At 36.8% G+C, this 26,512-nt stretch overlaps 1 protein-coding gene across 1 annotated transcript in view; it reads right to left on the bottom strand.

Moving 5' to 3' along the window:
• The window catches only part of AMMECR1 (AMMECR nuclear protein 1), a 110,690-nt gene that overhangs the window by 53,027 nt on the left and 31,151 nt on the right, over positions 1 to 26,512 (bottom strand). The window contains exon 2 of the mRNA XM_028096026.2: positions 6,482 to 6,592. Coding sequence (XP_027951827.1) covers positions 6,482 to 6,592 — 111 coding nt within the window. The remainder of the gene's footprint in view (positions 1 to 6,481; positions 6,593 to 26,512) is intronic.

Here is a 26,512-nt window from a genome sequence, read left to right as displayed (position 1 = left end):
TGCACCTTCACCTTTTTACAGATGGCCTTTTCTGCTTTTCTACTCAAAGGCATTGTGCCTGTGGCCCTTCAAGCTGAACACAGGGATTCCTACTAGAGATCTGAAGATCTGAAAGATGTGATAAGGAACTGGAGTCTGACATACTCACTACACTTAATTTCTGTGGTAGTAGGTGCTTTGTGAATCCAGATAGTTCTAATTCAGGAGCCACTACCCACACTGGGAATGGTCTTACTCTTTAGTTTCTCCTTCCACATTCTGCTGGCCATTTTTTGGTCACATCTCTGTATATTTAGCACAACCATGGAACAGTGAAAGAGTGCATTAAACTACTGGCTAAGAAGAGGCTTCCAGATTTCCACAGATTATATTTAGTCATGCTACCTTATGAATAATTTTGAGTAGAGGGTATATAACGATCTAGGTTCCAAACTACACCTTAAATTAAATGCGTAATGTGATCTGAGAAACAATTTCTCATTTGGTAACTTAGACACTGAAACTAACAAATTACGTACAAGTTTTAGAAGTCAGGCCAATGCGCCTTTTGTAAAAAGGCAACAAAATGTAGACTGTAAATTAAGCTAATTAATTTTGCATATTGTTTTTGATACATCTAATTTATTTCTCCAAAAAGTACATTTTAGCCAGGAGTCTTGCGGTGGACTCTTGCCAAAAATAGTCTGGCCTGAGCACCTCCAGAATGAGCCTCTATGACAATAGTGTACTTAGAAGTGACTCATGTACAGCTTTTTTTCATGAGAAAAATCGATCTGGGTGATGCTACCATGAGCACTAATATTAAATGAGGAGTGGAGGGGGGCTTGTTTAAACCAATTATTCTCAATGAGCCAAGTCCAGTTACCTAAAATAATCAAGAATAACAATGATCACAAAATAGTCCACTCTGAGAGGGAAAAATATAATTATGCTGCTTACAATGGTTTTAGCCTCATACTGCCTTAGAAAAATGACAGATTATAATACTAAATATCAAAGCGAATTTGGTTCACAACAAAGCTAGTCACCCAGAAGAACCCAATCTAGCCAGGGCCTTTGAAAGGAATAAAGTAGGTCTGTCAGCTATTTCTAATAGCTCAAAAATCCTAATAGAAAATGAACATTTATAACAGGGAAACAATTGTTTTTTCTCTCTCTCTCTCTCTCTCTCTCTCTCTCTCTCTCTCTCTCACACACACACACACACGGTGACACCCCTCACTCACACAAAACAAACTCCAAAACAAAACACATCACCTTTAATGTGGTCCCTCTGTTCCTTAGAAAGGAACAAACTTCCATTGCTAATTTTTCAGAATTAAGTAATGCAACAAAGTGGCATAGCTCAGAATCAAGCTCCAGACGCTGCCCACGCACCTGCATAATTATTTCACTGCTGAGAGGTGTAAGTCCAACAAAGTAAATGAGAAGAAAAGAAAGTCTTTTAAGCTTGATGACAGACCACATTTGTTTTACAAAATAAGAACACCTCTATTATTCATTTATATGTTTTAGAAGAATTACCAACTTGAATTTACATAAAGAATCAGATCTACACTTTGCCAGGCACCTTAATGACCAAAATTTTAAGGAATCTTCTTTGTCTGAGACGTCTGTGTTCATCTATGTGAGTCGTGATTCTCTTCCTATAGAAGTATATACTCTAAGTACTAAGAGAAAGGAAATAAGTTTGCCTCGGCTTTCTAACATGTAACAGCCATAAATGCAAGGAGCTTGACAAATACTAGACATTGTTCTTCAATGGGACAAAGAATATTTCTACTTGGAAGCTCTGACCACTAATAAATATAGTCATTTGTGAACTTGAACATGTCACCATGGATAAACTTCTATCAGTAATTCTGAGCGCTCCACCCTGCTTCTTATTTGCTCTAATCTTTCCTGCTTTTACCCAGAGTCTCCAAGGACAAGGAAGGAATAGTCCTTTCATAGTTCCACGTTATAATTCTCACAAAGTCTTTCTGCTACAGACATAGAAATTATGCATTTTTACAAGTGGGAGGAAGTCAGCCTATTTATAAGGTTTTAGTTCAGCCTAAAATCAAAGTTTCAATTAGGAGAACATAAAACTTGACTATGACAAGTGTCTGAATTTTAAAACTGCATGTTTATAAATAAAAACGTAATCTACGATAGGCATTTCATTTAAAAAGGACCTGGTCACTTTTTAGATTTAGGTTTTAGAGATTAAGGGACCATAAACAAACTGGATCATTGTCTTGTATAAAATGGTTAGCTTTTAAATAGTGAAAAAAAAAAGGGGAGGCTACTCAACCGGGTAATTGTATGCCCATGTTCACAGCAGCATTATTTACAATAGCCAAGAGGTTGAAGTCACCCAAATGTCCACAGACAGATGAATGGATAAACAAAATGTGGTAGATACATATAATGAAATATTACTCAGCCTTTTAAAAGGGAAGGATATTCTTTTTTTATTTTTTATTTTGTTATTGTTATGTTAATCACCATACATCATTAGTTTTTGATGTAGTGTTCCATGATTCATTGTTTGTGCATAACACCCAGTGCTCCACGCAGAACGTGCCCTCTTTAATACCCATCACCAGGCTAACCCATCCCCCCAGCCCCCTCCCCTCTAGAACCCTCAGTTTGTTTCTCGGAGTCCATCGTCTCTCATGGTTCGTCTCCCGCTCCGACTTACTCCCAGGGAAGGATATTCTAACACATGCTACCACATGGGTAAATCTTGAAGATAATATGCTAGACCAAATAAGACTATCACAAAAGGACAAATACCGTATGATTTCACTTATATGAGGTATGTAAAAGAGTCATGTTCAGAGACAGCAAGTAGAATGATGGTTGCCAGGGGGTGGGAGGGCAGCAATGGGGAGTTAGTGTTTAGTGGGTACAGAGTTTCAGTTGGGAAAGATGAACATGTTTTGGATGTGAATGGTGGTGATGGTTGCACATCAATGTACAAAACTGCACACTTAAAATTGGTTAAAATGGTAAATTTCATGTTATGTATATTTCACAATAAACAAGGATATATCTGAGTAATATTCTGAAAACAACAGTCTAGCTAGTCACAGATGAAGACAGTGAAAAACCAGATATTCTAATTGTTTTAAAAACACCTCTCTACCTGGTGAGTCTTCAATTTCACAGTTTACTTTTTTGTTTTCATTTGATTCCATTTGTAAATTTTGTGATTTATGGGTTTTTAAGATTGAAGAACCAACTCCAAGAATCCCCAACTGTCACATTTAAAAAAATTGTGTTCTTCTCAAGGTCTAGTCCATTATTTACGTGTGCCAGAGAATACAATTTCTTATCATACCAAAGTATATTTTTGTAATAAACACTGTCCCTTTCTTCAGTATTAATCCAAGTCAGTTTTCTTCTGACTGGTCTATACAACCCTGTATTATATACTTCTTATAATCCCATCTGTGGATTTTCTGGAATTTAAAATAATGTTCCAAAATTTCAATTGTGACAAATTACTGACCCATGATTTACAGAATTTGTAGTATCTCTTTCAAGTTCATTATTTTCAGGACAAAGCTGCAAAACATAATTTCTCAGAAAAATTGATTTTGTCTTATCTCAAATGTCTCAGTTAAGAGCTTGGACTTTGCAGTCAGATGCCCTAGGTTTGAATCTTGGTTCTACTGCTTACTAGATGTGTGAGGGGATAAATTATTTAAATTCTGTAAACCTTGGTTTCCTCATTTTTAAAATGTGGTATTGATACCTAAGAGTTTTGAGTAGCATGCATATAAAGCTCCTCTGCAGTATCAATATGTAGCAAGACTTAAAAAAGGGCAGCTATTAATAATAACACTATCAACAGCAGTTTTGTAGAAATGGTAAGTGCCCCCCTATTGGACTGAAAGGCATTATGTTGCAACTTTTCTGAAGTTGACCCCACAGTTTTAACTCTAAGACGAATCTAGAAAAAAAGAGCAATTGTATATTTTAAGACGTGTTTTCTTTTGTTCATCACTTCCAAATAACTTCATTCTTATTGTCATGTAAGCAAAAGGAATCAGGCCAAACAGAAATGAAAAGACCGGGTATGTACATGTGTATACATACATATACATACACACACACACACACACACACACACACGCACACACACACGTATCTAGTGTGTTATACACTATTTCAGGAAGTTGTATAAAAACATGAGAAAAAAGGTGAAAAATAAATAGGAAGAGCTATAGACTACAATGAGGGTAACCACGTATACAAATGTAGGCAAATTTCTAAGCTGAGCTATTTGACTGATTCATTCAGAATCACATTATTGTCAGAAAAACACACTACAATTCCTCTGGTAATACCCCTAGAAGACAGATCTCCAAGTGTGGAAAAGTTGAATATTTTCATCCCTTCTTATCAGTGAAAGCAAAACCCAACTGCTACTATAGGCACTACCACTAAGGATTTCTAAAGTATATAACATTTGATACTGGAATTTCTGCCACAATTTCATTAGAAAGTACAAAGGATTTCTGCACTAACCACTTATACTCCCCAACTATAAAGAAAAATGGAAATTTTATGGCAGACTTATATTTCTGAAAATGTGTTCCTTGGGATACTAATGGCCTAAGACAATGAATGGGGTGGTAGGTTAAAAAGGTTCTGGGGTGCCTGGGTGGTTCTGTCAGTTAAGCAGCTGCCTTCGGCTCAGGTCATGATCCCAGGCTCCTGGGGATCTGGGATCCAGCCCCACATCAGGCTCTCTGCCCAGCGGGGAACCTGCTTCTCCCTCTCCTTCTCTCTCTGCCTGACGCGCCCCTGCTTGTGCTCTCTCTCTCTCTGTCAAATAAATAAATAAAAAATCTTTAAAAAGAAAGGGTTCTGTGGTCAGAAGAGTTGAACTTTGGGAAACACTGCATTCTAGATCTCACTCTTAGAGATTCACAACACTATCAACATAACAGGTTCTGAGAAGTCCTGCAGTGAGCACAGCTGTTTAAATTTGCTTAACCAGTGTTCCCCAAATTTATTTGGCCATAGAATCCTTTTTTTTCCAAGCAATAACCAAGGAACCAGGGTTCCTCATAACAACGTATTATAGGAAATGTGTCATAAATTGCCTTTGATTAGCTATTAAAAGAGCAATTTCATATGCACCTGTCCCAAAAAGGTAGTCACTGGCAGAATTTGCTGAAGTCCCAAAATGAGTCCATGGTATTTCATGTCAGGAAAAAAAATCTAACTTGCATAGACTAGCCTTTACACTATCTTTAGGAAGTTCAAGTTATTTCCAGGTATGTGTTTTGACCCCTTTACTGCCTATATGTTCTTAATCAAATCCAAACACTCAATTCTAAACCCTGTGCAAATATAAAAAATGAAGGTGACCCTTCAAGCTTTTGCTTTTCTTTCCAGGCTTCACTGTAAGCTAAGAAAACCCTGTAGCCGTGAGCTGCACCTTCAAATATAAGAATACTAAACTCAGTTACCAGCATTTTATTAACTGGTCCACGAGCCGCATTTATGCAATCTTAAAATAAAATAATGAATATTTGCAATGTTAATCCAGAAGCAAAGTAGTGACTGAGTATTATTTCATTCCCTTAACACCTCCCTAACATCCGTATTAAGTATATAGAACAAAATCCTGTAATTACTACTTTATCTATTGGAGGTTAAGCAACGTGCCCCAATTACCAATAGTCAGCAGGGACCAATTTCTTGTTGGACAGATACTTGTGCATATTACAACTATAGAAACTGTAACAGATAATCACCCTGAAATATGAACAAAAACAGGAAATTCCTTTACTAATAACTTATTATTTAAGGAATTTTCTTCTTTTGAAATAACTTTGGAACATAATTTGCTAGAAATCTAAACTTGAACCAAAAACAAAAAATCAGATGGCATGCTCGATAGCTTTTTGTGAGTTCGGAAATTAAAAACAAAGTCTTAACAACTGCAATAAGGCATTCATTACTTTGTCCTTGTTTTAGAGGAAACAAAATAAGTAAGCTACAATTAATTCTGGGTAAAGTGTGAATGTGAATGATTACACTGCCAGGCTGTGGCATCCCTTTCTTCCAAGGTTCTCCCCTTCACTGCAAAAGTGCATAAAAGTGTAGCAACACGTGTAAGATGACACAGACATCAACAATTCTTAAAAAGCCTAACAGAGAAGACACAGTGTTTCTATGGAAATAATACATTTTGGTAAGCCATTGACATTTGGGCACTGATTTTCAAGTTACACAAAATAAGCTGGCCTTTGAAGGAAGACACTTTAAAACATCTATGGCAGAATACACGTAACCACAATATTTTATATTATGATAATATGTAGCAATAACATTTTACCAGACATAAGGCAAATGGCTGAAGAGAAGGAAAAATCTGATGTGAAAGGAGTCAAGAATGTTAAAGTAGCAGATTCAAGTTTCATAAGTTTGTGTTTTTTTTAATGTAGAAGCAGAGGTAACAAAAATTGGTCTTCACCTGGTAAGTGTGTACTCCCTGAGTCCTGAATGCAAGTTCATGGCAGAAAAAGTACCTATGCATCCACGCAATCTTTTGTCTCGACCGATCTTCCATGTTACAAACAGTGGGCTGTAACGGAAGATAAAAATAGGGTCAATCAATCAATTCAACTCAAGCAAGTTATTTATTGAATATTTATTATATATATAAAGATATATATATATATATATATATAAAAGATATAAAGACCACATGACAGGCCCCCAAAGGGCTGGATCTAGCCCAACGGACTGCATTTAACAACAATTATAGCTGGAATGACTGAGTGTATCCTATATGTGAGGCAGCATGATAAATGTTTTAAACAAATTACCTATATTAATCCTCATCAGCCACTCTAAGAGGCTGAGTAATGCTATTACCAACATTCCTATTTTACAGATGAGGTAGTCCCACAGTTAATACATAATGAAATCGGAACATCAACCTGGACAAAGCCTTAACCAGAATGGCTGACTGCTCGAGTCCTCATTTAAACCTCAAGTTACTGATTGATTCATTAAGTCTAGTTTAGAAAAACCAAACACCAAAACAAAACAAACAAACAAAAAAACCCAAAATTTCAACAAACACTGAATATCTCAGGGCAAAGTACTGTGAAAGGTTATGGGAAATACAAGGTTGCCTAAAATATCGTCACAGCTCTCTAGGAGCCAGTACAGAAGGCAGGCATTTTCACAACTAACTCACACAGGCAAAAGAAAATGAGTGCTATAAACTATGTCCGAAATGCCATGAATGAAGCTACAGGGATAGAAGAAAATTTCATCGAGTCTGATTCTCTTCAGCTTGGCCTAGAAAACTGAGTAGCGTTTGGAGAGGTAAAGGGCAAGAGCAAACATTAACAAAATAAGACTCTGAAACCAGAAAAATTATTTTAATTTTTAGATAAAAGTATGGCCAACAAATACAATCTCTCAAGCATTAAATACGATGGCATCAAGAAAGTTGTGTAGTTTTAAATGAAGTTTAATATAGTAGATTTGTGGATCTGGCAGCAAACCAGTGACAGCCCCAATTAATGGCTGAGTCTAGAAACAATTCCAGTTAGAAGCAACTTTATATGTAAGTTTATATGAAATAAATTAATTTACACATTTTAGCACATTGTGTAAAAAAGATAAATACCCTACAGTTGGGGGTGGTTCATGTTAATGTGAGTATTCACAGTATAATGGGTATGATATAGTAAATTTCTGCTTTCTAAAAATTTAAATGTTAGGGGGACATACCATATGTCATGTATTTCTAATAATATGCTGTTGAGTTGGAGAACACATTCTGTATTTAAAGTACTCTCTAGTCAGTCACCAGCAGTTGAGTGAGAAGATCCTGTTCAAGTACTTCAATCACCCATCTCAAACATTTAAATAATGCCAAGTTCTGACAGGCAGCCACAATGGCAGACAGGTCCCAAAATAAATAACATATACAAACCAGGAGCAGTGCTAAGAATTACCTTCTTCCAAGAACCAAATTCTCAGAGGCATTGAGAAAAATGACCATAAGGCCAAATGATTGTCGATGTTAGTATTCAAGTGTTGGATGATCTACATTAAAGGTACGAAGATAAAAAGCAAAAGAAAAATTCCAGGTTTTCTGCTTTTGACGTCACATGTACCTAAACACCTTATAACTTGAGACAAGATCCTGATGCTCCACTTAGAGCATTTCTCTAATTGCTTTTGACTAAGAATTATCAGGAAGACAAGAATTAGACATATAACTCATATGAATACTACTACCTAAAATCCACACACTATCTTTATTTTTTTAAGAGTTTTTTTATTCATTTGACAGAGAAAGCGTGCACACAAGCAGGGGGAATGGCAGGCAGGGGGAGAAGCAGCTTTCCAGCTGAGCAGGGAGCCCGACGCTGGACTCGATCCCAGGACCCTGAGATCATGACCTGAGTAGAAGGCAGACGTTTAACTGACTAAGCCACCCGCACTCCACACACTATATTTAACGATGAATTTCACCTCTTTATTTTTCACTTTGTAATTTGGTACAGTCAACGTCAGCAACCATTATGTGGACAGTAAGATACCAATCTTCTCCCATAACGACACCTATACAAATCATGTCTCCATAACACGTCCCTTGGCAGATTCAGAACAAAGTGAATCACACTGTAACATATATACTAACATGTCTTTAAAATACCATGATGGCTTCTCCATGTAACAGAACGAAGTTGTGTATTCTCTTCCTCAATGACTTGACTGAGAAACCTACAAGTGTGAGTGAATTTGTTTCCTATCAAAAACCCTAGAGATGAACGTCATTTAAAAGTGCTTTACCTTCAATTATCTTCTTTATCCCACTAAAATATATATGCACATCGTTCTTACCATAATCCTATCTACTCAACCAAACATTCAAAACGTGTAGGGTAAACAGAAAATGAATACAAATTAACCACTATATTAGGGAATATGTTGGAGGGCATTAAGAACACATAGTAGGGAAAATTATATACAGTTTCTTATAATGCCATGCTATCGCTGATGAAGGGATGATGAATTCGAGGGGTAGGGTGCTAGAGGATAAACTGCAATTTGCCAGGTAGCCTGGGAGAAAAGGTACTCCATAATAAGCAAGGGCTTAGAGATGTAACAGAAAGTAATGTGATAATCTTGATAACTTGCTGTGGTCTCTTGCAGATTTAACATTCTATGAATTTTAGGCACTGTTGAATATTTGTCCTTAAGAGCCCTCATAACAGGTAAAGCAGATGCAGAGTTGTCTGCCCTCCCCCTGTTCCTTACCTGCCCCAGGCAACACCCACTTTGGGGGTTGATGTGGCGGGGAAGTATCTGTGGCAAAGATGGGAGAGATTGCTACTTGACAACCCCACTGTGTTTAGGACAGATGCCTGAAGATGGAAGAAATCAGACTTTTAAGAGACAGAATACAACTCTGCCTTCACAATCTGGGGCTCTAATTTCTCATTTACAAACACTCATCCAGTGTACTTTATAAAGAACACGTATGTGTTCAAACAAAACACAGACTCATAGATACAGAGAACTAAGGATAGTTGCTAGAGGGGAGGGAGGTGAAGGGGGGTGAACCAAGTCACTGAAGGGGATTAAGAGGTACAAGGCTATGCTATGTACAGTGCAGGGAATGTAGTCAATAATATTGTAACAACTTTGTATGGTGACAGATGGTAACTAGACTTAATTGTCATAATGTATATAAATACTGAATTACTATGCTGTATACCTGAAACTAATACAATATTGTATGTTGGTTATTTTTCAACAAAATAATTTAAAATTGGGGCACCTGGGTGGCTCAGTCGTTAAGTATCTGCCTTCGGCTCAGGTCATGATCTCAGGGTCCTGGGATCGAGCCCTGCATCGGGCTCCCTGATCCACGGGAAGCCTGCTTCTCCCTCTCCCACTCCCCCTGCTTGTGTTCCCTCTGTTGCTGTGTCTCTCTCTGTCAAATAAATAAATAAAATCTTTAAAAAATATAGTACTTTAAAATTTTTTAAAAGAACATATATATGGAATTTTATAAAACAAAATACCTACAAGCAACATTTCATGGGGGAAAGAACTTGGGAATGAAGCATTTTAAAGTACACTGAAAGAGAATAAACGTCACTGAGCACAAGAGATTGTATCTTGTGTGTGATAACTACTTTGTACAGGGCAATGACTATGGGAACATTCAATACGTATTACCTAAAAATAGCAACAAAAATTTTTCTTTTCCCAATGCACGGAGGGAAGAAATAGGCAATTTTATTCTTAAATGTATTATTAAAACATGTATGAGTTCCCAAAAGGATGTATGACATCAACGTAATCAGAGATGGATCAAAGTAGAAAAAGGGATTTGAGCCTCTTGAGAGGAGCTGCTTAGTGACAAGGAACTAAGGAAAATAGTTCATAGTAAGACAAAGATTGAAGGTTTTTGGAAAATACTTTTACCATATGGTTTGAAGCCACCTACATATGCTGAAAAAAAAATACTACAAGCTAGAAAGGGGCTCAAAATGAAATGAAATATTAATGGAAATGTTTATTTGAGAGTAACCAGACATAGCTTTTTAAGGAATTTTCCTACTTGTGAACATTTTGTACCACTACGTTCTGAGAAACCTTTGGAGGCAAGTAAACTCTCTCCATTTTTCCAAGTCTGTAGACAGGAACAGGAAGTAACCACCTAATCTAGGTGAATCCTCTCTGCCAACTGGCAGCCAATACCATCAGGTCAATAGTACTAGCTCTCAGGGAAAGGTAGTTGTGTGGGATTAGCAAAAGTACAGAAAAGCAATGTCAATCTGAACAGGATATACCCCAGTCCAAGTTGCAGTGCCACTTCCTATGTCCCTCTTTTGAGACTATTGATGCAGACCAGAACAGACTAGACATATATTTGTGGGAGAGGTGTACAATATTTTACCATAAACCCTATCTCCCCTCCATACCGTGGCAGAAACAGATTTAAAAAAAAATAGCCTTAGACATTTGCAAGCCCCCACTCTGGCAATTTGCTCTTCTCTAGAATGAGATTTGTAGGGGGTGACATTAACAAGATGATATCCATCCCTACCAATATAATGCTAATTACTATAAATGGGTGTTCAACAAGGCTATTAATATTACACATAGATATGGGAAAAGAGAAGCTACCTAGCATGGTTCTTTCCCTTTGCCATCAAATCATGATTGCTTCTCAACTATGCTCAGGTCCTTCTGTTACTTAGCACAGTGATCCAACTAAATTACTCATAACATCCAACTCAATACCGTAATTCCCCAGGACCTAGGAGCTCAGGGAAAAACAGAAATGGTGGAGTCTTCCTTCCACTGCCAGGTTAAAACACTTTGCTTCCTGTTTCAACACAAAGAAGTTACCTACCTCATTTACAGATCACATAAACTACAGATTCAATTTGTAAAAAATGTACTCAATGCAGTTAAATCCTGTATTAGTCTACTTGGGCTGCCATAACAAAATACCACAGTCCAGGTGGCTTAAACAACAGAAATATATTTTCTCACGGTTCTGGAGACTGGAAAGCACAAGATCAAGGGTCCAGCAGGGTTCTGTTTCTGGTGAGAGCTCTTTCTGGCTTGTAGGTGACTGTCTGGTACTCACTTGGCCTTTTCTCTGAGCGTTCAGAAAGAGAATGAGCCCACATGCACACAACTCTAGCGGCTCTTCTTACAAAAACACAAATCCTATTGGATCAGGGACCCACCCTTATGGCCTCAAGTAACCTTAATTATCTCGTTATAGGCCCTATCTCCAAATACCATCACGGTGGAGGTTAAGGTTTCAACATATTCATTTTGTGGGGCCACAATTCAGTCCATAGCAAACCCCTAATGAGAGTTTTAGCACATCGTTCACGGTTTATATAATTGTCTAAGATTGTTAGATGAAGGACACTTTAAGAGAGTATCTATTTCTTCATTTTACAGGTGAAAAACCAAAAGTGACCCAGGGAAACCAAGTGCAGTCACCTCACTGGTTAGTGATAAAACCTAGCTAGTTCTCCAAATCTTCTTACTACTAATGTCATTTTTCCCCCAGTATAGGGAAAAAAAAATTGTGAGTAGCAAAGCTAGATGTCTTCTAAGATACCAGAGAATAGGAAATTCTTATGAATACACAAATCTCATTCTCCTCCCAGGAAGGGAGAGAAAGATCAGCTGAGAAGATACCAGGACAAACTAGAAATGCTGGATCAACCTAGACACACTAAACCAAGTTTACAAGCTTCTATACTATTCCCATTAGAGGCCCATAGCAAAACCTACTATTTTATCTTCAATGGCCTCCCAACATCCTTTCTGACTCCCTCTCAACCCTCTTCTTTCATTTTTCCCCCTGTTGTCTAGCCAGCTTTCATCAGACTCAAGTGATCTAAAAGCCACAAATTTCTGTCCAATCAAAATTCCCGCCAAATGAAAATTTCCATTTACCATCTGTTATCAACTATTTAGCTAGGTATTGATCTGACTGTTTAATTCATATTACTTAATGAGGCTCTTAAATGAGTGAATGAATCATTAATGGGTGAATGAGGCTTAACTCTTCCAGGTAATCTGAAATTCAAATTAAAGAACCCCCGAAAGGAAAACAATAGGAAGTGGTAAATGGGGGGGGGCAGGGAGAAGGTAAAGTTCCCATACATTTTACACTTTCTCATCCACACCGATCCTTTACTGCAGATAAGGAAAATACATTAAAATACATTAATACATTACATCACCATTACAGCCTTACTTTTTCCCTCCAACTTTTGTAAATAGCCAGTATCCCATGGGGCTCAGGAAAATAAGGAGACACTGCTCAGACAGCATGGGTTAGTAGAGAAGACCACAAATATCTGAAAATGGGAATCAGGAATTACAATCTTACAGTACTTTTCTTTGCCTGATATTCCCAGAAATTCTATTATGGCAACATTATATTCTCCACCCCCCATTTTTATAATGCTAATTTAATTGGCAAATGCCAGAGGAAGAGAGACAGCCTGAAGTCTTACAGATGACTGGGAAGGTTGAATGGGGTGTGTGTGTGTGTGTGTGTGTGTGTGTGTGTGTGTGTGTGTGTGTGTGTGTGTGTGTGTGTGTGTGTGTGTGTGTGTGTCTTATAAATCCAGTGTAATAACCACCAACATATAACCAGCCAAATCACAAGCATACTTTAAGGGATTAGCTTGATTCTGTCAAATTGTAAACTGAAAGAACCATTTCTTCTTCTTAGCAAGACCAAATCAATGATTTTCAGTAAACTTTAAAAAATTTCGGTCTTAGACTTGACACATTAGGATAGCCTGTCTTATTTTATTTCTTAGAGCCCAAATTAGATGAGAAAAGCCTGCCTGCATTGGAAAAAAAATACTATATACATATTTTTGAGTCTTAGACTGCAGCGAATATTAAATTTAATATATGGTAGCATCTTAAGGATGAAGCTCATAAAATAAGCTTTAAATGACAAATTGCTATAGATTTCCACAATGAAATAATTTATATTTGGAATTCCTGTTCTGAAACAATTTGTTCAAAGAGCTTTAAGGGTTGGGACTCTGCCTTTACTATGAAAAGAATTAATTATTTTAATATAAAACAGACCAGGCAAAAAAAGACCTTCTACTGAAGGTTTAAGTATTCCAAACTCAATATAAACACAACTGAGAGAGTCAGGAGAACTAGATTCAGAAGTTTCAGAATGCTTTGATTGATACGGTCAACTTTTTTTTTTTTTAATGCTCTTAAAAACTGTTATGGAACTATGTTTGGTACCAAATGTTTTGGTCCATTGGACAATTCATATGCTGGATGGATAGGGAATACTTAATACTTCAAACAATGAAAACAACTAAAGGTTTTTGTTTTGTTTTGTTTTTCACTTGTATCTTACCTCCCCACTAATGATCGATCTTCTCTACCATCCTGTCTTATCCTCAGAACCCACTCCATGACCAGAAATAGAGTAGACAGGAATTAAATAGGCTGAATGATTTAAACACTAATATAAAGAGCTGTAAAGTTATCTAGCTTCTTCATTCTAGGTTTCCATCTTGCTTCCTATTCCAAGGAGATCCAATGTAACGAGCCAGGTTCGTAAGACCTTCAATAAATCTGTGATGTAGTTGTTTATGAAGTTTTCTGGGTTTAGAAAGGCAACTGCTTTGATTTTAGGGTCCCTGAATTGGATTACTTGCTCCTTTGAGAGAAAGGAGCTGGACAGATGGCTTTGTAGCAGAAATTCCCCCAAGCCCTTTGCATTTTAGGGGTTAGGAGGAAAGGCAGGATCTACGGACAAAGCACTCAACTGAGACCATATTTTTATCAGGGCTGCTTATGATGCCTTTACCCTCCCCCACTCCATCCCTTCTCTTACCTTCCAGAAAACAGTTCGACCTCTTAAAAACCTCTATTTTGAAGTGCCCAAGAGGTTGGTTTTTTTTTTTTAACATGGAATTGACATCCTCACCTCCAAAGTGCTTTTTGAAAATCAACTTTCTACTTCCCACTAAACTATAGCTTACATACTATAAAAGCACCCATTTTAAATGTAAAATTCAATGATTTTTGACAAACGTATACATACACATAACCTAAAGTGCAATCAAGTTATAGAACATTTCCATCACCCCAAAAAGCTCCCTTGTGCCCCTTGCTAATAAATTCCCTCTCCACACTACTGGACCCTGGCAAACACAAACCTGCTTTCAGTCCCTATAGTTTTTTGCCTTTTCCAGAATTTCATATAAATGGAATCATCCAGTATGCAGTCTTTTGTGACTAGCTTCTTTCACTTAGAGTAATTCTTTTGATATTCATTCATGTGTTTTTATTGTTGAGTGGTATTCCACTGAATGGATATACCACAATTTGTTTCTTTACTCACCCTCTGATGGATATTTGGGTTGCTTACAGTTTGGGGCTATTATATATAAAGCTTCTATGATAATATTTACTTTCAAGGTTTTATGGGAACTTAAGTTTTCATTCCTCTTAGGTAACTACCTACAAAGAGAATTGCTGAGCTATGAGTAGGTATATGTTTACCTTTATAAGAAACTGCCAAACCATGTTCCAATTGGCCATACCAATTTCCAGTGGCTATACCAACTACACTCCTACCAGCATTGTATGAGTGTGCTAGTTGCTCCACATCCTCACCAACACTTGGTATTTTTTTTTAAATTCAAGTTAATGTGTAGGGATATCTCATTATGGTTTTAATTTGTAGTTCTCTGATAACTAAGGATATTGAGCAACTCTTCAAGTGCTTAATATTTATGCACAAATTTTCTTTTGGGAAGTGCTTGTTCAACTCATTTACTCATTTTTAAATTGGATTGTTGGTCTTTTTACAGGAGTTGTAGGTTTTTAAACAATATGTTCTGGATACTAAGCTTTATCACAAATGTACATTGCAAATATATTTTCCTAGTCTGTGGCTTGCCTTTTAATTTTCTTAATGTTACCTTTTGAAGAGCACACATTTTTAATTTTGATGAAGTTTAATTTTATGAATTTTGGTTCTGGTTCATGTTTTGTGTTGGATAGGGGAATCTTATCCAAAGGTCATGGAGATTTTCTCCTATTCTCTTCTAGAAGTTTTGTAATTTTAACTTTTACATTTAGGTTTATGATCCATTCTTTGCATATACTGTGAGGTTCATTTTTTAAATCTGTTAATATTTGGTGGTGGATTTTTGTGTGTATGAACATAAGGAATACTGATCTGTGGTTTTCTCTTCTTCTAATATCTTTGTCAGTTTTCGATATCATGGTGATGCCAACTTCATAGAATGATTTGGGAAGAATTCTATCCTCTTGTATTTTCTCCAAGTTTGATTTGTTCCTTAAATATTTGGTAGAATTAGAATTCACATTGAAGTCACTGGAGCTTAGAGTTTATATTATGGGATGATTTTTAATTACAAATTCAATTTCTTTAATAGATAAAAGGCTATTCAGATTTTCTAGTTCCTTTTGAGTCAATTTTGGTAATTTGTGTCCTTCAAGGAATTCTTCCATTTCATCTAAGTGTAGAATTTATCGGCATAGACTTATTCACAATATTCCTTTGTCCTTTTCATGTCTGCAGGATCTACAGTGATGTCTATTCTTCCCTTTCTGATTTTAGTAATTTGTGTTAATTTCTGTTTCTTTTTTATCTGTATCGGTCTAGCTATAGGTTTATCAATTTTATTGATCTTTTCAAAGAGCTGGCTATTGGTTTCATTGATTTTTCTCTGGTTTGTTTTCTCTTTTATTGATTTCTACTCTTACAATATTTTCTTCCTCTTGTGGTTGAACTTGCTCTTCATTTTCTTGCTTCTTAAGGTGGACTGTAGGATTATCGATTTTAGATCTTCTTTATTTTAAAGCTATAAATTTCCCACTAAGCACTGCATAAGCTACATCCTACAAATTTTAATATGTTGTGTTTTCATTATCATTCAGTTGAAATTTTTGTTTAAATAGGCTCCACATCCAGCATGGAGCCCAATGCAGGGCTTCAACTCAGAACCCTAAGATCAAGATCTAAGCTGAGATCAAGAGTCAGATGCTTAACCTACTGAGCCATCCAGGCACCCCAGCTCAAAATATTTTCTAATTTATTTTCTAATTTCTTCTTTGACCCGTGGTTTATTTAGGGTGTACTGTGTCATTTCCTAGTATTTGAAAATTTCCCAGATATCTTTTGTTATTGATTTTTCATTGAATTCTATTTTGGTTAGAAAAAATATACTTTGTATTATTTCAATTCTCCTGAATATACTGAGGCTTGTTTTATGGCCCAGAATGTGGTCTATTTTAGTGAATTTGAAAAGAAAAAATATTCTGGTAATGTTAGGTCCAGGGTTTCATAAATGTCAATTAGGTACTGTTGGTTAGGTATAATAGTGTTGGTGAGGTTTTCTATCTCCTCACTGATTTTTTTTTTTTTTTGGTCTACTTATTCTATCAATTACTGAGTTAAAAGTGTGGAAATATCCAAATAATTGTAGACTTGTCTATTTATCCTTTCAGCTATATCTGGTTTTTTTCTCTTCATGTTTTCTGAGGCTTTGTTAGGAGCACACACATTTAGTATTGCTGTGTTCTTGATGAACTGACCACTTTACCATTATGAAATGTCCCTCCTTATTCCTGGTAATACTGTTTGTCCTGAAGTCTAATTTGTCTCATATCGACATAGTCACTCCAGCCTTCTTATGATTAGTGTTTGCATGACATATCTTTTTCCATCTGTTTAATTTTAACCTATCTGTGTCTTTATTCTTAAAGTGGTTTCTTATACACAGCATATAGTTGGGTCTTGCATTTTTATGTAGCCTCTTAACTGTAGTATTTAGACTACTTATATTTACTATAACTTTGATATGGTTGTGTTTAAGTCTACCATCTTTATATTTTGTATTTGTTTTTACATTTCCCATCTTTTCCTTGCTCTTCTTTTTTGGTCTTTTTCTGGATTAAATGAGTATATTTTAGTATTCATTTTTATTATCATTATTAGCTTGTTAGTTATGCCTTTCTTGGTGGTTATTCCAGGTTGTATATGATGTATCTCTAGCTTATTACAATCTACCTTCAAGTAATATTACATCACTATACATATAACATAAGGACGTTAGCAGCATACTTCCATTTCATTCCTTCCATCCCCTGGGGCTACTGTCATATCTTTTAGATCTATATACAAATTCCATAAGAGATTATTAATTTTGCTCTTAACAATCACTTAACTTTTAAAAAAATTAAAATGAGGAAATAAGTCTTGTATATTTACCCCACACTTACCACACTTATCTGGCTCTCTTCATTACTCTATAGAGATCCAAATTTCCATCTGGAATCATTTTCCTGCAGTCTGAAGAACTTCCCTTAATATTTGTTGCAGTTCAGGCCTGCTGGTGACAACTCTCAGTTTTTGTTTTTCTGAAAAAAATATATTTCACCTTCATTTCTTTTTGCTTTAATTCTGTAAAGATACTTTCATTGGAGATAGGCTTTGAGGTTGACGGTACTTTTTTTCTTTCAGCACTTTAAAAACGTCATTCCATTGTCTTCTTGCTTGCGTTGTTTCTGATGAGATGTATATAATTTCTTATCTTTGCTCTTCTGTATGTAATATTTTTCCCCCCTCTAGCTTCTTTTCAAATGCTCCCTCTACCACTGGTTTTCAGCAATTTGATTATAATAGCCTTACTGTGGTTTCCTTTGTGGTTATCCCACTTAGAGTTCATTGAGCTTCTTGGATCTGTGGGTGTATAGTTTTCATCATAATTGAAAAAATTTAGCCATTATTTCTTCAACTATTTTTTATGACTATCCCTCTCTCTCCTCTCCTTCTGGGAATCCAATTACATGTATACAAGTCTGCTTGATATTGTCCCACAGTTCACTGAAGCTTTCTTTTCTTCACTTTTTTCCATTCTCCATTTTAGATTGGATAATTTCTATTGTTAGATCTTCAAATTCATTGATCTTTTCTTCTGGAGTCTAATCTAATCTGCTATTAATTTCATCCAGTGACTTTCTCATTTCATATACTATACTTTTCAGCTGTAGAAGTTCTATTTGGTTCTTGATAGGTCTTCAATTTCTTTCCTCATTATATTCATGCTTTTCTTTCAAATGCTCAACACAGTTTCATAGCTGTTTTAAATTCCTTGTCTGCTAATTCTATAACCATCAATTCTGGTTCTGTTTCTATTGACTGACTTCCTCCTGATTATGGGTCACATTTCAGTGCTTCTTGGACTATCTAGTGGTTTTTTGGATATCAGACATTATAACCATTATATTTTTGAATGTTTGGATTTTACTGTCTTCCTTCAAAGGGTGAAGTTTGTTTTGTCATGCATCTAAATTATTTGTGGATAATTATTTTTCAAAGCTTGGCTTGAAGTTTTGTTAGTTTGGCTTCAGAGTACCCTTTACTTTAGGGCTAACAGTAGCCCTATTACTAAGATATGGTCCTTTTGGGGTTCTATTCAATACTCGGTATTCAACAAGGTCTCTCATCTCTTGCTGTGGCAACTCAAATGTCTTTTAGCCCTGTATGAGCTCCAGTAAATATTCAACTTATAGCTCCTGAGCAATTGTTTTTTGCCCAGCCACATGGTGTTTCTTCAACCCATGTGCAGATTTGTATTCAGCCAAAGATAAAGGGGACATTTTTACAGATTTCTGGAACTATTGCTGAGTGGCTCCCCACCCCCAGTACTCTGCTCTACAAATTCCTGCCACCTAGACCTCCCTGAGTTCCTATCTCTGCCTCACCAATTCAACAAAACTGCAGGCTCTGCTTGGGTTCCCTCTTAAAATGCTATGGTCCAGAAACTGCCCACAGGCAACAAGCCAGAGTGACTATAGGGCTCACTTCATTTGTTCCCTTTTTCTTAGGGATCACGGTCCTGAGCTACCTGTTGCCCAACATCTGAAAACAGTTGTTTAAGATCTTTTGCCCAGTTCCTAGCTGTTTACAAGGTATGTGAGGCAGAAGGGAACAAGTCTTATCCCAGTTAAAACTTCTTGGACTGAAGTGGAAGTCCCAAAGCCTTTTAAAACTGAGTCACTTTAAGGGGCAAACTCCGTGGTAGGTTTCACATATTATATGTGGAAAAAGCCTACCACAAATAGAAGACCACGGCGAACAGGAAAATGGATCGGGAAGCAGAAAGTAAAAGGGACAGATCTCTTCAGCTCTGACAGGTGGTGAACTCAGAAGAATATGAAGTGACTCAACCAATTTCAGGGGCAATGCACTGCTCAGAACCAAAAGGTTAGAGATGTCAATCTTAAAAAATATCAACTCAAGAACTCTAAAATCCAAAGTAATGAAATAAAAAAAAAATTCAAAGCAGTCAGGTTGAAACTGAACTTGACAAAAGTGTCAGTTAAGAGTCACACTGATATTTCCTTCTTTAAGTCGATGCCAAAAATAGCCCACTCCTCTTATTCTCCCACCATACAAGTTAAAATGAAAAAAAAAGTAACTGCAGTTTGAACAACCTTATTTACAACAGCTAAAAAATCTTGAGGAAGTTATTCATTATCATGAATGACGTCTGACATATATGTGTATGTGTGTGTGTGTGTGTGTGTGTGTGTGTGTGTGTGTGTGTGTGTGTTTTGTTACTGCTACTTCTACAGGGCTATTTTTTCAGCTATGATGATTTAAACAGTCTTATGGCACAGCTACTTACCTCACTGCTGTACTAGACAACACTGAGTTTATCAGTCTTAATGGTACAAATCCTGCGGTCACAATGCCATGTCTACAGAAGGGCAGTCGCTTAAGAACAAGCCCCATATTAAGGAAACCAAATATGCAAAGTATTTTTTATGATGGAGCAAACAGAGAAAACAATAGGATATGTGCCATTAAATTATCCTATCAAAAATTATTTTTAAAAATTTCCCGCTAACAGGGGTGCCTGGATGGCTCAGTTGGTTAAGTATCTGCCTTTAGCTCAGGCCATGATCCCGGGGTCCTGGGATTGAGGGATTGAGCCCCACTGCATTGCGCTCCCTGCTTGCTGGGGAGTCTGCTTCTTCCTCTCCCTCTGCCCCTCCCCCTACACTCGTGCGCTCTCTTTCAAATACATAAATCTTTAAAAAAATTAAAAGTTTCCCACTAACACATCAGGCAACATCATGATAGTTCAATGTTCAGAAAGCAAGCACAGAACAACAGAAATTTCCCCAGAAAATTAGGATAGCAGTAGCAAGTCAGATGCAGAGCCTCTGAGAAAAAAGCAAAATCCATGAATGACACTGGCTGAGAAACTGAGGTAAGAAGGTAGTGAAGTGAGGATAATTGCTTACCTTCTTGCTTTACACTTCTCTTTAGGTAGTCCTATATAGCTGCCTACTTCAAAGCCTGTAACTTTGTAAACAAATGAAACAGAAGCAAAACAAAGGGACCAAACTCCCTGGGAAGATAAGAAAGAACACAGCAGCCCTACCAACAAGCACCAGTCCAACAACTTCCTCTGTATATTTAAATACTCTGGTTTAAAAAGCCTCCAGCTGAACTGCTAAGTACATGGAAGAGTACGGATTAGCCAAAGGTGTTGTACCGGGTCTGGAAATGATGGTGACCTACTCAGTTTCACATCAATACGAGAAAGAAAGATTTGCCACCTGAGCTATTGAACATGCTCATTTCTGAAAGCTAATTTTCTCCCCTCAAGCCTACCTCGTCCTCTCCTTTAAAGCCAGCAAAAATACCCCAAGCCTTTGCTTTGCAGATAAATACCACAGACAAAAAAAGTATTTTATTTTCTACGTGAGCTGTCTCTCGACTTCCAGATCTGAAATGCACCTATGGGACTCCACACTCAATCAATCCAGCGTTTCTATAGAGCTGTAGAACCAAAGACCAGGGAAAATGTAATTTCTCATGGGGTTTACCTCTCCCACCCCTTCTTGACATTAAACGCTAACCAAATTTCCAGTTAAAGATGCAGATCTCAGGGCTATACGTGTCTCCACTGAATATTGCTAGACTGATGAAAAATCTTGTTATTTGAAAAGAGTCCTTCAGTGACCAGCTTACTGCTTTCAAACTTGCCCTGAGTCTGTCCTCATTCTGCCAATGTAAATGTCCCACAGAAGCACCACTTCTTCACAGAAATGAAACTGAGCTACAGCAGCATTATTGTAATTAGCTGTAAGGAACAGTTAATCAGTTAAACCCAAGTTGTTTTCTATAGGAACACATTTCTCATTCTGTAGTGTACAAGAGCAAAATTGCCAAATGACTGTTTTACTTATCATAAAATAGTTCTCATATGGACTACAAAATTACATGTGTCTAGCCCAGTGCATGATTCCCTAAGAGGCAGTTCTCTTTGCACTCCAAATCTGAGATCAATTAACTAAACTGAATTAGAGACGTTTGGATTATAAAGTTTACAATGAAAACAAATGTAGTTTTATTTCCTTAGGGTACACTCATACTTACCTACCCTTCTTCTCTACTGAGGTGGTACTTTAATAAATAAGGTAAATAATTCAACAGATGAGAATAACTGTTAATGAATACATCAACTATCTGTATGTAAATGGAAGTTCTTTTACACCTAGAAGAAAGCCAACCCTAATTCCATCCAGTCCACATGAATGACCATCAATTCCAAATATGGAAAAGGAAAATATGATTGGAAGACAATATTACTGAAAATATGGGAGCTTTTAAAAATAATTTCAAAGCATAACAGGAAAATTCTGACTACCTAAGAATAAGACAGATTTAAATTTTTAAATTACAACTGTATAAAGGAATAAAAGTCAGATAAAAAGGAACATTCCACAAACGATCATGACAGTATGTACACATTCATATATATATGCACACACATGACTAAAAACAGCTAACTTTTACCAAACACTTCCTATGTGGCAGGCCTTTCTCAAGGGTTTACATGTAATAACTCTTTTAAATCCCTACTACAACCTGATGAAGTAGATACCATTAATACTCTCCATTTTACAGATAAATTGGGGATCCAAGGAGGCAATTAACTTGCCAGTGGTTACATAGCTACTAAGTGGTGGGGTCAGGATTTGGAACTAGGCATTGTGGTATGGCCCGAGGGCCACCTCTGTTTATCACAGTCTACGAATGTGTGTGTGTTGTTTGATACAAACCACCTAAAAAATAGTATTCCAATGGGGAACTGAAATATTGGCTTTAAAGACTAACACCCGGAAATTAGAACAAGCATAAATAAAATTGTTGACACTGTGCATATCATAAAAATTAAAATAAACAGGAAGTTAAAAACATAAAAACACTAGAAACAAGAACTGCTGTAAAGATGAAAATCTGCAGAAAATTATGTCATAATAATATAAATGGACTGGGTTTTAATAAAAAGCATCCCATTGAAAGAAAGGCTCAAAACACTTATATAACATTTTTTATTTACTCTAAATGTAATGCATGTTCACTGTAAAAACATTTTGGAAGACACAGAAAAGCAGAAAGAAGAAAACAAAAATCACACATAATCTCACAACCAAAGAAAATGAAAATTTACATTTCCTGACAATAGTTTTCTGCGGAACTATGTTCCCATAGTTAACATCATACTGTATGTTTTCGTATAGTTTGTTTTTCAACTGAATTGCATAAGCATTTTCTTACATGGTTAAGATTCTTCAAAAATATTTTAATGGCTCCATGACATTTCATCATATAAGTGTACCATAATTTAGGTAATCATTTCCTTCTTGTTAAAATTGTAGGGCACATCTCTGTGCACTAAAGTTTATCCAGATCTCAGATTTATTTTCTAAGAATAAAGTTTTTTTAGAAACATAATTACCAGATCAAAGTATATGAACATTTTTTAAAGCTCTTGATGCGTTTTACCAAATTGCTTTCCAGAAAGACAGTGCCACTTAAAAACAAAAAAAGGACTTCATTGAGTTAAAACTTCAAGAATATTTATTTACAACCAGCATTTATGAATCATTTTAATTGGTGGCAGCTGCTTTAAATGTTCTCATTGTTAAACCAGTAAAACACCACAATGGAAACAGACTGTCTTAATTTAAGGTCAAACGGCAGTTATAGTTTAAAAATTAAACTCAAGTATATTTGCCTCATGGTAAGAATGGCTTCCTTCCAACTTGCAGACTCCCTGTTCTTCAAAACTTTTAAAACACTTACGTCCAAAAAAAAAAAATATTCTGTGGTCTTACACCATAAAACAAGCAGCATCTGAAGAGGGTGCTTTTTTATACTGTGTTGCCTTAAACAGAGTAAAGTTGACAGATATTTAAAAATCCATCTATTTTCACGGTTCCTCGTGTAACACACTATAAGGCAAGAGATTACACTTAAAAAGTAAAAGATAAACACAACTCAAAGTATTTGTTTAAGAAGGGCATATGATGTGATGAGCACTGGGTGTTAATATGCAACCAATGAATCATTGAACACTACATTAAAAACTAATGATGTACTATATGTTGGCTAATTGAATTTAAATAAAACAAAGAGAAAAGTACTACATTAAAAAAAAACATGGATCTTCATAAAAAAAAAAAAAGTATGTATTGGGAGATTGTTTCTCCAAAGGTGTTCTATGCCTAACAGCCTTCCTCTACAATCTGTCTTTAAGCACTTGGCAGTGTCCTTATATTCCAACTCTATTAGGGTTACTCACAACCATACAAAAAAAAACAAGGTCTTAGTCCTAAGAATGAAAAGTAGAAACTGCAAAGGGGTGTCAGAGGCAATGTTCCTTTCTGAGGCCATTTTCCTAAGAACTGACTTTTTCAGAGCATCTAACAGGGGTCACTGGTAACTATCTCATGGTTGGAGCAAAAATTTTAAAGCGCTTTATTTTTCTTCACAGCGCATATCTCTACCTATTTGTTTACTGTCTCCTTACTAGATTGTAAGCTCTGAGAGGACAGCTTGTCTTTTGCATGGCTGTATCCCTAGCCCCTGGCACATAGTAAGGGCTAAATACATGTTTGTTGAATGAATGAAATAATTTAAATAATTTAAAATGAATAATTTAATCTAATGAGGATCACACTAATAGGGACTGTTGTTGCAGGTCTAGGCCCAACAAATACTGTTTTTAAATGTATACTGGGCATCTAACTGTGGCACACAGAATTTTTATCAAAGGCATGGGACACTTGGGTTGCTTGCTTAGTCGGTTGAGTGACCAACTCTTGGTTTCGGCTCAGGTTGTGATCTGAGGGTCCTGAGACTGAGCCCTGCGATGGGCTCCACGATCAGTGGGGAGTCTGCTTGAGATTCTCTCTCCTCTCCCACTGCCCTTCCCCGCCCCCACTCTCTTTTTCTCTCTCAATAAATAAAAATCTTTAAAAACAGGGAACAAAACAAAACATCTCTTAGGTTTCCCCCGATTTTATTCTTGAGACATTTATCTCCCTAAGAGATATCTCTATAAAGTATGAGTTTTAAACTCTACCTGAAGGCCCGAGAAAGCTATTTATACCTTTGATATAAATTATTTTTTAAAGATTTATTTATTTTAGAGGGAGAGAGCATGGGGGGTGGGGCACAGAGGGAGAGAGAGAATCCCAAGCAGACTCCCCGCTGAGCACAGAGCCTGCAGGGCTCCATCTCATGACCCTGAGATCATGACCTGAGCCAAAACCAAGAGTTGCACATTCAACCAACTGAGCCACCCAGGCACCCCAGAGATGTTTTTTCCTTAGAATTCTGGTGCTTGGATACTTCACATACCAGAACCTCAGAGCGCAAATCAATGTGGTATAATAGGATAAAAGTACTGGAATAGGGTGGGAAGAGAAGAGAAACAGGCTCGAGGCTCTACTCCAACATCCATTAGTCTAAAGACGGTGAAAGAGTCCTCTAATTCCCTTCAGCTTGACATGGATATGCAAGATGGGGATGAGTGCACTGTCTGCTCAATGGACTGCCAAAGGAATCCAAGGACACTAGGCATTTGAAAGGTCCTGAAACCACCAAGTATTTATAATGCTATATCAATAAAGGTAAAATTATTGTTACCATTTTTGGCCAATGAGACCTCTATTAAATAACCCCTCAATAATCGTTAAATTCTTTGCTTGGATACCTCGGAGAAGGAGGGATACTTGAGTATTATAATTTAGTGTTATAATTCGTTATAAGTATTACAATTTCACAGGTGGCTCTTGAATGGATTCTCTATTTGGGTAAATTTAAGATTCTGGGGCTAACAGGTGCACCATGAGAGACTGCGCCTTGCTCAATTGAGTGCTTCAGGACTTGAAGAACATTAAGGAGGAAAGTGAGAGTCAACATTCAATGAGAGCATACTATGAGTCAAATATGATCAGGTGCTTTCACATGCATTTTACTCTTCACAACAACACAACTTTCAGAAGGCGTTTACAGATGAGAAAACAGGCTGAGAGGTCGGTTGACTTCAGCCTAGGACACTGCTAGAATGGGGCAGATGTGACATTATCACCCAGAGCTATCTGACTCCAAAGCCGCAGAAAAGGTTTATCATCTTCAGATAAAAGTGAGCTTCTGTGCCATTTCCTTTCTTGTTATTTCAATCATTCTTGTGGTTGATACATGGGCTAACAAAAACATGCTGGTCCACTCTATACCATCAGGGACCAGAGAAGCAGTAAGAACGTTCTGAATACACAGGGAAAGGGTAATTCTCGATCTGGGGAAAAGCAGTTAAATCTGGCCCCCAGGTGCAGGTAGGTAGAAGAGCCATCAGAGCCCATTAAGCATGCACTGGATGACCGTTTAAAGGATTTAACTCGGGATATCCTCAGCAACCACAAAAATCAATTTCCAGTATTCCCCATATGATAAACAACCATGAGTTCAGGGATTTATAGAGAGAGGTGACTAAGGAAGTCTGTTATCCCCAAGAAGTACACCTAGGCCAAAAGAAATGCTCTGTCCAACAATACCCAGAGAAACACCTGGTAAGAGTCTCTTTATTTCTATAGGAAC

Source organism: Eumetopias jubatus, unplaced genomic scaffold (assembly GCF_037043125.1).
Source record: "Eumetopias jubatus isolate StellerSeaLion01/CBP00866 unplaced genomic scaffold, mEumJub1_p1.0 scaffold_11, whole genome shotgun sequence".
Taxonomy (NCBI): domain Eukaryota; kingdom Metazoa; phylum Chordata; class Mammalia; order Carnivora; family Otariidae; genus Eumetopias; species Eumetopias jubatus.
Note: the sequence above shows the minus strand (reverse complement) of the source record. Positions and strands in the feature narration are given on the sequence as shown.